The following is a 12,686-nucleotide window of genomic DNA, read 5'->3' as shown; positions in this document are numbered from 1 at the left end:
ACAAAGCTGCAGTAATCAGAACAGTGTGGTACTGGCAAAAAGACAGATATAAACCAATGGAACAGAATAGAAAGCCCAGAAATAAACCCTCACGTGTATGGTCAAATGATTTTTGGAGAGGGTCCCAAGACCATTCAATGGGGAAAGGACAATCTTTTCACCAAATTATGCTGGGAAAACTGGATATTCATATGCAAAAGAATGAAGTTAGACCTTTATCTAACATCACATACAAAAATGAACTCAAAATGTGCTCATGATCTAAACATAAGACCTAAAACTATAAAAATCTAAGAAGAAAACATAAGACAAAAACTTCAGGACATTGGATTTGGCAATGATTTCTTGGATATGACACCAAAGGCACAGGCAACAAAAGAAAAAATAGAGAAATGGGAAAAGAGGATTTGTTTTACAAAAATTCCCTCTGTAAGAGACTTTTTGTAGGTCTGTAAATTGCATGAGAGAATGTAAACACTGGTACAAAAGCTAAGGCACTTGGGAAATGGAAATTCTCCAATGTTGGGCGTGTTAAGCAGTCTCAGGATATGTTTTCAAGGTTTGGAAATGGATGTAGGTGTGTCTTACAGTCTTCCCTCTCTCAGTAAGGGACAACCTCATTCTTCCATTGAGGCCAACAACTAGAATTACCCTGGGCTTCTCTCTTTGCCTTACACATCATAACAGATCCTTGGCAAAGCTATCTTAGAAATAGATCCAGAATTTGACGACTTCTCATTACCTACAGTGCTCCCATCAGACCCTAGCTGCCAGTATCTGTTGCTTGGATTATTGCCAAGGCCATCTCATTGGTCTCCCTGGACCATTGGACCTTGCCCCTTTAGATGGATTAACTAATCGTAGTGTCTGCACATAGTTTGATGCCTGTCCTGTGTAGCTGAAGATATGTTCTATTAGGATGGTGCTTGTTAGGATGGAATTCAGTTCAGTGTGCTGTGGACACTGAATAAAGTCGACAAAACCTACTATGAGTAAGAAGTAAGAAGAATAAATGGCACCAAATGGCACCAAATCCAAGAAATAGTCTGTGTTCACTGGAACATGCAAGATCATTGCCTTGAGAGAATATAAGAAAGCAAGGTCAGGGCAGTAGGCAGTTTTATTTAAATAGTGACTATGGGAATAACAAGACACTATTTATTATGGATCCTGTGGGACACTGATGTATCGGAAGACGTTACCATTACTGAGCTCTTGTTTCATCAGCAGGTGAATAGTTTCACAGGTTTTGACAAATGTACAAACCCATGTAACCACCACCCCAATCGAGGTCTAGAACATGTCTGTCACCCCAGTAAGTTTCCTTTGTGCTCCTTTGCCGCTCCCCCTCTGCAAAACACAAACATCCTAACCCCAGCCTTGGCAACCACAGATCCGTTTTGTTTTGAATCTTTGAAATTGCATTGTCAACCTGAATGCATAGATTCTAGCATTCAGCTGATAACAGCTGTGGGGTACTTGGTTAAGAGAGTTGGCTCTGGAGGCAGATTGTCTTGTTTGCACAACCATTGCCTTGCTACTGACCTCCTGGAATCTCAGTTTCCCAATCCACCAAATGGTCATAATAATTATACGTACTTCACTGGGATTTTGTGAGGAATAAACAATAGCTGGTACCTACTAGCCCAATAAATATCAGTAATTATTATTACTATTTATAGAGTGGGTACCAAGTGTTGGACATTGTGCTAAATGCCGTGTATGGATGCGGCAGTTGCTACTGGTGCTCTGTCCACATCCCTGTTGGCGGTTACCATTCTGCACATGCCAATAGCTTCTTGCAGAACCCTGGATGCTCTGCACGAACTTGTTATCTGGCTGCTGCACACGGCAGGTCGAAGTGCTGGAGAGTTAACGCTCCCATGAGCAGCCCTCAACCAGTGATGACCAAGAGCTGGCAGATAAAGAGCCAGCTTCCTTGCCTCCCAGGGGGACTACTCTGAGGCATGATCTACACTGTCTTCTAGGGTCCCCATCAAGATTGAGCCCCAGCTGCCCTCCGTAGTAACCTTCTTGTTAATACACTGTCTTGGCGCCCTTCTCTGACTTCCTCACTGCCCTTCCAGAACTTTCTGAGATTCCCTGTCGAGCAAACTACTTTTCTCTCTCATGCTCATCTCAGGGTCTACTTCTAAGACAATGGGGGTATTTCATTTTATCGTCAAACAATCCTATAAAATGGACAGATATAGCTTCCCCATTTTATAGTTGAGCAAAATGAGGCCCAGATAGGTGACACCACCGGCTCAAAGTCTGAGCCTTGGGCACTTACCCTCTCCACTGCCTCTCCGAGGAATGGGCCCTGATGGGCCTTGCTCCAGGACCTCTTCTCCCTCTGCCACCCCAAGCTCTGCTGACCCTCCTGGGCCTGCATCTCCCCCCTGCAGGAAGGTCGCTGCCTGTTCGTCATCCTGCTCATGGCGGTGTACTGGTGCACAGAGGCCCTGCCCCTCTCGGTGACGGCCTTGCTGCCCATCATCCTCTTCCCCTTCTTGGGCATCCTGCCCTCCAACAAGGTCTGCGCCCAGTACTTCCTGGACACCAACTTCCTCTTCCTCAGCGGTCTGATCATGGCCAGCGCCATCGAGGAGTGGAACCTGCACCGGAGAATTGCCCTCAAGGTCCTGATGCTCACTGGGGTCCAGCCGGCCAGGTAAGGCCAGGTAATGGGTCCAGCCCAGAGGTGGCGAGGCAGAGGGACCACATCTCTTGGAGCCCAAACCCACTCTTCCTCCTCTGGTCATCCAGGGCAACAAACTCATCATGTCCCACCATCCACTTGTTTATTCGTTTCTCAAATATTTAGTGAGCCCCTCTGTGTGCCAGACACAGTGCTAGGCCCTTGGGCAGTTCTCGAAAGTACGTAAGAATCACATGGGAATCAGTTGAAATGCTGATTCCCAGACCTCACCCCCAGGGATTCCTGTCCAGTAGTTTTAGAGGGGGCCATATTAGCAGTTTGACTCAGACTACTTGGGGCTGAATCCCACCTTTCCTGCTCTGGGAGGTGACTTAGCCTCTCTTTGCCTGTAAAATGGTGATACAGTAGCTTGGACCTGCACAGTAAATGCTGGCTCTTATCATCCTGGTTTTCTACTTACCAGCCACGGTGACATGGTGGGTGGGGAGTGGATGGAAAGATGGCCTTGGAGAGACAGGGAGGTAGGGTCCATTCCTAAGGGCCTCGGGCCCCCTAGCTAGGATTCCAACTTTTATTTTAAGATGATTGAATGGCCTTTAAAATAAGGTCATTGTTGTTCTTTTCATCTTTTTTTTTTTTTTTGCAATTTGTTGAATCTTAAGGATTCCTTCCCAGTAATGTTTTTAAATGCATAAAGCACAACACATAGGATTTAAAACAACAACCACAACAATTACAGCAAAATGCACTTATCCAAACAATTTTTTAAAACCACGCAAATTTGTGATAGAATACTATGTGTACTTCTTTATTAACACAATAAATGATGAGATCTAGCAACAGCCTCATAGCTGTAGTTTTGAGGCGGTTCTGAGTGTCAGTGATATTCCAAGATGTCTCAACTATTATAATGTGATATGGAAGTGTCTGTGATCTTTATTGGTAACAACTCCCCTTCTAATAGAGAAAAATTTTTTAAATTAATTAATTAATTTATTTATTTTTGGCTACATTTGGTCTTCGTTGCTGCACGCGGGCTTTCTCTAGTTGTGGCGAGTGGGGGCTACTCTTGGTTGTGGTGCGCAGGCTTCTCACTGTGATGGCTTCTCTTGTTGCGGAGCACAGGCTCTAGGCGCGTGGGCTTCAGTAGTTGTGGCATGCGGGCTCAGTAGTTGTGGCTTGCGGGCTCTAGAGTACAGGCTCAGTAGTTGTGGCGCACAGGCTTAGTTGCTCTGCGACATGTGGGATCTTCCTGGGCCAGGGCTCGAACCCGTGTCTCCTGCATTGGCAGGTGGATTCTTAACCACTGCACCACCAGGTAAGTCCTCCCCTTCTAATAATACTGAACTTTTTTGCCTATGTTTATCACTGAAGGAAATATTTAATTTCTATTAGATGTTAGTAAAATAGAGGTGTATTTTCCCGTATCGTGTCCATTCTGAATTATATCCATGGCCCCCCTGGTTATCAATCTCTGCTTTAAAAAATTCTAAGCTGGGGAGTGACATGACCAGATTTGCATTTTTAAAAAAATTCCTCTTGGCTGCCATGTGGGGATCAGATGAAGGTGAGAAGCTGGATGCAGCCCAGGTAAGAGACTGTTCTGGGGATCCAGACGAGAGATAGTGCCACCTTGGACTAGGGCGGTGGCAGTGGAGAGGGACTGAATGGATAGGTTTGAGAGCTCTTTTTATGGTGGGGATGGGGGTGGCGATGAGGGAGAAGGAGGTTCTGAATAACTCATGATTTTCTAGTGTCTGCTCTGGGCCAGGCATTCTGCTAGGCTCTGTAGCTGTTTCTTCATGGAGGAACTGTCAGTCCTATGGGAGAGACTCCATCTATAGAACTGATCCCAACACAAAGCAGAATTTAATACCTAAGGGACACATGGTGCAATATGAGCCCACATGAGAGCTATAGGGTGACTTCTTGGAGGAGGTTACATTTGGCCTTGAAGAATGGATGAGGCTGCTGTCAAACATGTTTTAAAGTTACAACAATGAAAACAGTATGACACTAGTTCAGAAATAGATTTTTAAAACACAATAAATAATCTGGAAGAAATCTAAATCCGTGGGAAAGGGAAGGATTCAAGAAGTGGTGGGTGTTGGAATAATTTGTGTATTCTTTAGGAAAAAATTCTACTTAGATCCGACTTTGTTCTATACAACTAAATAAATTCCAGGTGGATTAAGAGTTCAATGTAAAGAAAAACAAATCACTAAACTTAGATTCCTGTTGGTGGGAGGGACCAAGCAATGGCAGGCAGGCAGGACATCAAGGTGTGTTTGGGAGCTGGCGAGAAACTCAGCAGAGCCTGAGCAGGGGTGCCTGGGAGGAGTGGGAAGGGAAGGGGGAGAGGAGGCTGGGAAGACCACTTAGGGTGAAACAGTGGAGAGTCTTGGTGCCAAACCAAGACACCTTTATTCTGCAATGGGAGCTATCCAGGATTTGTGGGCAAAGGAGAGAAAATTTCAGGGTTGGTGTGTCTTTAGAACTATTTTACCTTGGGCACCTGAGGTCAGTTCACTTACATACACTGAGTCTGTTTCCTTAGATCTAGAATAAGCACGGTGAATGGATTTGGTTTCCACTTGGTCACTAGCTTGTCCTCTCTGGGCGTTAACTTTCCATGTGTAAACAAGTGGGATGCAAACCAGAGGCCCCAGTTCTAGGTCTGCCTCTAACTCCCTCTGTTCCCAGGCTCATCCTAGGGATGATGGTGACCACCTCCTTTCTGTCCATGTGGCTGAGCAACACGGCCTCCACGGCCATGATGCTGCCCATCGCCAGCGCCATCCTGAAGAGTCTCTTTGGCCAGGAGGTTCGTAAAGACCTCAGCTGGGAGAGTGAAGAGAAAGCAGGTGAGTCTGTGGGAAGGGACTGGGAGGAACTCCACCAAGGTGGAAGAGTGGGAGTGGGGACATCCAGAGGGTGTTGGGGAAAGCCAAGGGGATACACTTATTGAGCACCTACTATGTGCCAAGTTTAATAATAATAACTGAGAATTCACTAAGTCAAACCATGGTACCTTTTTTAAAAAATTGCATTTATTGAGCATTTACTATGTACTAAGCAATGAGTTAAACACTTTACGTACATTAACTCCTTGGCCTCTCAAAACAGCCTCATGAAGTAGGTACTACGCAACTTGAAACAATGATGAGATTTATTTCAATGAGATTGGCAAAAATAAGAAAGCTGGATAGTGCCCAGTGTTGGCAGGAATGGGAGCCATTGGAACTCTGTGCACTGCTAGACAGTGTGGACAGTCAGCCTTTCTTAAGGGCATTCTACAAATATTTAATCAAATTAAGTGTGCATATAACCTGGAACCCAGAGGTTTGGCCCTGAATGCAAGTACTAAAGGCATTCTGACACTGGTTCATGAGGAGACACGTGTGACCACGTTTAGTGCAGCATTCCCTGTGGTATGCTGGTTAGGGTTCGGGTTCGGGTTCGGGTTAGGGTTGTGGTATGGCCACCATCGCCAGTAAAGGAGGGGATTGAGGGTGGTGGGTGCACGTCACTGAGCACTATGCTGCTTTTAGGAAAAAGGATTAGAGGGACATATAGTTACATAAATAAATCTAATAAAACCTAGTTGTGATTGGAAAAGCCAGAAGGAGATATAGAACACAATATCGTTATATAAATTAAAAATACTCACAGAAGACAAAATGTTTGCAAGAACATAAACAAAGGAAAAGCTACACATTAAACGCATCCCAGTGGTTGCTCTGGGAAGGATGGGATTGGGAAATGGGGATAAAAGGGACCAAATTAATAAATAAAACAAAAAGAGTGGACTTGTGCAACAGATAGTGAGAATGTGCCGTGAACTGAGGGATTGGATTCACTTAAATCTCTGAAATTGTGTTCTAAAGAAAACAAAACACACGTAGCTGCCATGTTTTTAAATGACTAACTGAGAGCTCAGAGAGGGGAACTGACTTCTCCAAGTCACACAGCGAGCAAATGGTAGAGCCCAACTTTGCACCCAGGCAGTCTGGCTGCAGAGCCCACCCTCCTCCCCATGAAATCAGCTGCATCAGTGAGAATTCTTTTGGCTGCAGGTAAAAGGATGCCTGTCTGCCAGTGATTTAAAGAACAAGGGTTTATTTTCCTCAAATGTCAAAAAGTCAGAGAAGGGCAGTTCCAGGGTCATTTCAGAGGCACAAGGATGTCAGGGCTGTTCACTGGCATCTCTGTGATTCCCCTGGTCTTTCCCTCATGGTTGCAAAATGGCTGCCACATCCATCTGCATTAAAACGTCTTTCTTTACACACATGTATTTTAAAAGGAAGTTTTAAATTGGTATATATGTGGGCAGAGATTGCAGTATTAATTCTCCCTTTGTTCTTTTAGTAATAGAAACCCCTACCTGGGCACATGCTTGTGCAGAGAAAAGACTGAATGTCTCAGCTTCCCTTGTGATTAGATGTGGTCATGTGACCAAGATTAGCTAATGGAGTATGAGTGGGAATGGTGTGTGCAGCTTATGGGTGCTGCCCTTCCTGCTTCCTACTCCTGCTGGTTGGGATGTGAATAGGATGGTGCAGATGAGAGATGCTACCTAGGACCCAACGATGGAAGGTGTGTGTTGAGAGAGGGGATCGTAGATCTGCTCCAGTAGCTTTGGATCATTTACTCCAGTGAACACAGCATTTCCCACGAAACCATGGGCTTTGTGTGCTAGTTATATTTTTTCGAATATGCATGAAAATAAATATATATCTGTTAAAAATCTAAATATTGATCCATGTGCCATCTATGTTAATCTCACTTACTGTGGTATGGGTATTTCCCCATCATGCAGTAAAGGATCTTGATTATTTTATAACTGTGACAGCCCTGAAAGCTAGAAATGATTATAAGTACTTTACAGGGGAGGTTTAGAGAGGTGAAGAATCAGTCACAGTGTTGGTAAAATAGTAGAGCCGGGATCTATGCAAGGTCAAAGTCTTCCACATGGAAGGGAAGAGATGTTCTATAGCAGAGGTTGGCAAACTTTTTCTGTAAATGACAAGACAGTAAAATATGTTTTGCTGGCCACTTGGTCACAACTACTCAAACTCTGCCCTTGCAGGGAGAAAGCATCCATAGACAATATGTAAATGAGTGGGTGTGGCTGTGTTCCAATGAAATTTTACTTGTGGGTGCTGAAATTAAAATTTTGTATAATTTTTACATCACAAAGTATTATTCTTCTACTGATTTTAGCCATCCACTTAAAAATGTGAAAACCACAGCTGGCAGGCAGCAGGCCAGATTCAACCTGTGGACCATAGTCTGCAGATCCCTAGTATTCCTTAGTAGAAGCCTAGTATTGGCTTTGTCAGTTTTCAAACTGTTTCCCCTGAGTCTTGGGGCTCCAAGAGAATACCTCATAGTCACCTTGGGGTGGCAGCAAGCAGTTAACTGTGCTCTGTCTCTCATTTCAACCCAGCTGCCCCCACTTTACCTACTTTATACCCTGAGCTTCCAAGTAACAATCACCGATGTTTATTGAGCACTTACTTCTATGCAAGGTCTCATCTAAGGGCCTTACATCTGAATGATGTGGAGCTAGTTTTGACCTCATTTAGAGCAGTGGAAATGGAGGAAGAATTTTAAAAGTGGTTAAAGTAGTCCCCAAGGTCACGTAATTCCAAAACAGGAGCTCTGGTGTTTTGAATCCAGGTTGGTTGATTTTAGCACCTGTACTCTTAACCTCTGTTGTTCTGCCTCCCATAGAAGATGTTTTTTCTAAGAGTTTAGTGGCCAAAAAAAAAAAAACAGTGTGAAAACCAATTCCCTCATCATATGAAAGAAGATGAAAAACCTGAGACTCGGGAAGGGGAAGGGACTTGCCCAAGGTCACACACAGCGTCAGGTGCATAGGCGAAATCCAGAGTCTTTTCCCTTACGCTGCAGGATGTCAGGAGGCAGGAGACCCTGGGAGGCTGGGGCAGACCCCTGCTTTCATAGGCGGCGGGATCAGAGAGCGGGGATTAGTTAATGATCAGCCCCAAGACCTAAAACGGGTAATTCCAGTGCAAAGAGAGATGTTCTCTTTCATACAGTTTCTGTGCTCTGTCCTGGTGGCAGGAGGTAAGGACAGGAGTGGAGGGAGTGGAGACTGTGTTTATGGTCCAGGATAGGGACGAGGAGGCTCCTGGAGGCTTTAAGTCCCTGAGGGACACCCAGAGCAACAACTATAAGGATGATGTGAGCTACCATTTCCTGAAGACCCACCCTATGCCAGATACTGTGCTAAGTTTTTCATACCCATTAGCTCATTTAATCTTCATAACAGTACTATGAAGTAGATGACACCCATTTTACAGATGAAGAGACTGAGGGTCAGAGAGGCAAAATGTTTTGCCCAAAGCAACATGGTGAGTTGGTTGCTGAGCTTTGTCTGAATCTGGAATCTGTGCTTACAAGCCAGAACAAGATAGAGCCAGGGGCAGGGCAGGGCTCACTGGACAAGACCCTGGGGATCCTCAGCCTTGGAGGGCAACCCTGCTCCTTCTCTTCAGTTCTTTTACACACTCTGCTCCTTGCACTGCCTGGGGGACCAGGGCCACATGGGTGGTGGCTTCTCCTTCTACATGCATGTTCTCATTAGACCCTCCACTTCAGCCCTGCAAGGGTGGCCCTATCATCATGCCCATTTTACAGAGGAGGAAACTGATGCACAGAGTGGTGAAGTATTTGCCCAAAGTCCCTCAGCCAGTAAGGGGCCCACTTGGCTTTTGAATCTAAACTCTACCACTCTTTCCCCCTCCTTTTTTCTGCCCAAAGAAGGCTAGGTTGCCACCCATGCCTTTCCTTTAGGAATGCCCAAGATGCTATCATTCCAAAAGCAATCTTGTAAGCTGAGTTAAGCATTGCCCTCCTCTTCCCTCTTCATTCATGAGGCTGGGAGAGGGGACCTCTTCCTGAGGCTCTTCTCTCATCTATAAAATGAGGACAAAACCACCCATTTCGCACATATCGTTGTGAGGCTTACATGAGAAATGAGAGCCTGGCACATAGACGTGGTTAATACATGGCAGTTATGCAATTGCTATTACATAAAAACCAGTAGAAGAGTTCCAGGAATCGGAAAGAGTGGGTAATAAGACCCTACACCTTGATTCAGGTTGAAGTTTCCTATGACTGCTAGTTGAGAAGGATTTGTTTATTACCCGTCTCCTCCATGGACTCCAGGTTCCATGGGAGCTTGTGTCAATCTTTCTCATTGCTGTGAACTATAGTATTGTTCACCTAGAACACTGTTTGGCACGTAGTAGATAATCAATAAGTGTGTGAAATAAATAAATAAACAAACCAGTTACTGAACAGTTCTATGCCTGTTTCCTCATATATAAAGTGGGGATATTAATCCTTAACCACCCAGGTAGTTGTGAGAACTAAGTAAATTAATGGATGTAAAACTGCCCATCCTGGGGACCTTTGACTTTCCCTGGGGTGCTGTTTACCTAATCTGATACAAGAACTCTTTCCTGAGAGCCTTCTGTGTGCCAGACTTCAAGAACATTTCAGTCATACCGGGGAGGTTCGATTAGAGTTAGCTGTTCCAGGTCAGAGCCAGGTGGGTGCCTTTGGAGGTGGGGTGAGATTCAAGGGGTGGGGAATCAGTAGTCCTGGGAACAAGCCCGACTCTGCCATTAACCCAGTGGGTCATCTTGATCCCACCCTTCCCCCATGTCTCCGGGCCTCAGTTTCCCGAGGTGTAAAGAGGAAGGTAATAACCCCTGCCCAGCTCTCTCAGTCTGTTCTGAGGCTGCTGTAAGATTACAAATGTGAAAGTTCTCAGTTCCCCCACCGGCTATAAACTCAGGGATTGTTATTATTTGAATAAGATCTTACATAAGCACCAAGCTCCTAACCAGCCTGCGATTTCTGGACCCAGGGAAGTCAGAACCTTTGGAGACTTTGGCCTGTTTTCGTGTGGTCACTTGGGTCACCGTGGTCACAGGAAGTACAGGGATGACCCGGGATAAATGGTTAAGAGTAGCCGAGCTGCTAGGGGCTGAGTAGCACCTTGGTTTTCCAAGTTTTTTTCAACTTCATCTTCATTGGTTTTATCATCATCATTAGAAAAAAATAATGCTTGGTATCAAATTTTTTCACATTACTAATTTGCACAAAGAAAAAGTGAAACTCCCTCCTTCCTAATTTTAATTGCTACAGATAATTACTGTTCATAGCCGTGTGTGTATGAATAGCTTCCTCTGCCTCGTCTGTAGCACGTACAGTTTTGTATCGGGGCTCTCCAACTCCGATGCTGGCAGCAACCAGCTTCCATGGCTGAGAAAAGCGGCCAGGTGAGGACTGTGGCAAACTGGTGAGCACTCACCCCCTCTAAGGTCATGGGCAGCCACTGGAGGCTTCAGTTCCCCATCTCTAACTTCAGGGGAGTCTTCTCAACCCTGCCTGCCCAAAAGAATGACCTACAGAGCTTTAAAAAATACTGAGTCCCCAGAGCCTCTAAAGCAGAACCTCCAGGGTGGGACCTGGGCATTCTCAGCAAATTCTAATGTTCATCCAGGGCTGAGGAAGGTGGCCTATTGTTATACCCGAGATGCTGGTGAGCTCTGCGGACATCTGATGCTGCGTGACAGCCATTCCCAACCCGGGTGAGAAGGGTACAGAGAGAGCTAGAGATGGGTGGGGGTAGGGAGTCACTGGGTCAGGGTTCTTCCTGTCTGGCCATCCCCTGGGGAGCGACTTTGCCCACCAGCATCAGTGTCCTATTAACAGCCCTTCACTTCCTGCTTCAGTGCCCCGGCCTCCGGCCTCGTGTGTTGCATGTGGACATGTGTTCCCATCACGGGAGCCCTGAAGCCCTTGTCCCCATGGCCCAGGGTGAGCTGATCTGAATTTAGCCTTCAGACCCCTGCTGGTGGTCACCAGCCTCAGGCACAGTAAAAATGACCCAGTCAACCACCATGGAATCCTGCTCCCTCGTGGTACCAGCAGGAAGAGAACAGCCCAGAGTGGAGAAGGGCAGGGACTTCCCCAAGCCCCCTGGTGAGACAGGGAAAGAACTGAGGCTGGAGTCTAGACCCTTCCACCCAGTCTACATGGCCAAAGCCCCCCAGGAATACATCTTAAGTTAAACAGGTTGAGTTTGTCATCGTTGCTGCAGTGAGGGAGAGCACACACCACGGGCAACTACAGTCAACTCAGAGGGTGCTAGAAAGCACCTCTCATAGGATTTGGGCTTTGGTTGGGTCATTTGGGCTGGGGCTGGGGGCTAAGGAAGCAGGGTTTGCTCTAGATTGGGTGCTGTCAGAGACTGGGGACGATTCTGTGATTAGGCAAGAAGTAACCATTTATTTAGCAAGAGAGGTGGAAGCTTGATATTTTGTGGGTGGCAAGTGGCTTTGCACTTAAATGAGATTAGGAGGTGTCCTTGCTCTGGCTCATTTTATCAGTGTCAGAGTGACTTTGTCTGAAGTCGGTGGTGTGTCAGATTATTTAGGTCCAACAAGAGAATGATGTGTCGTATCTGGGTCAGACCAGTTCCAGACTTCAGGGACCACTCTTATATTCTTTCTTAATAGTAACCTACATTTTCTAAATCCCCACTAGTGCTCAGATTCCTGTTAAATTTTTTAAATCAGGGGCTGGTAAACTTGGGCCCACCAAATCTAGCCTGCTGCCTGTTTTTCATGCAGCCTGTGAGCTAAGCATAGGTTTTATGTTTTTAAATGGTTGGATAAATCAAAAGAAGAAGAATATTTTGTGACATGTGAAGATTATATGAAATTCAGTTTCAGTATCCAAAAGTAAATGTTTAGTCACACTTACTCATTTCTGTATTGTCTACGGCTGCTTTCATGATATCATGGCAGATTTGAGTGGTTACAACAGAGATCATATGGCTTTTCATATTTACTACTGGCCTTTTACAGAAGAAGTTTGTTAATCCCTACTTTAAATGACGTTTTAGTTGTTCAGGTTGCTATGACAAAAATACCAGAGACTGGGTATTTACTTCTCCCAGTTCTGGAGGCTGCGAAGTGCA

At 45.4% G+C, this 12,686-nt stretch overlaps 1 protein-coding gene across 6 annotated transcripts in view; it reads left to right on the top strand.

Annotated features, from left to right (window-relative positions):
- The window catches only part of SLC13A3 (solute carrier family 13 member 3), an 86,538-nt gene that overhangs the window by 36,356 nt on the left and 37,496 nt on the right, over positions 1-12,686 (top strand). For all 6 annotated transcript variants that reach the window (XM_007185354.2, XM_007185349.3, XM_007185350.2 and 3 more), the window contains 2 exons: positions 2,409-2,674; positions 5,366-5,526. In XM_007185354.2, coding sequence (XP_007185416.2) covers positions 2,439-2,674; positions 5,366-5,526 — 397 coding nt within the window. In that variant the 5' untranslated portion in view covers positions 2,409-2,438. The remainder of the gene's footprint in view (positions 1-2,408; positions 2,675-5,365; positions 5,527-12,686) is intronic.

This window comes from Balaenoptera acutorostrata, chromosome 15, assembly GCF_949987535.1.
Source record: "Balaenoptera acutorostrata chromosome 15, mBalAcu1.1, whole genome shotgun sequence".
Taxonomy (NCBI): Eukaryota; Metazoa; Chordata; class Mammalia; order Artiodactyla; family Balaenopteridae; genus Balaenoptera; species Balaenoptera acutorostrata.
Note: the sequence above shows the minus strand (reverse complement) of the source record. Positions and strands in the feature narration are given on the sequence as shown.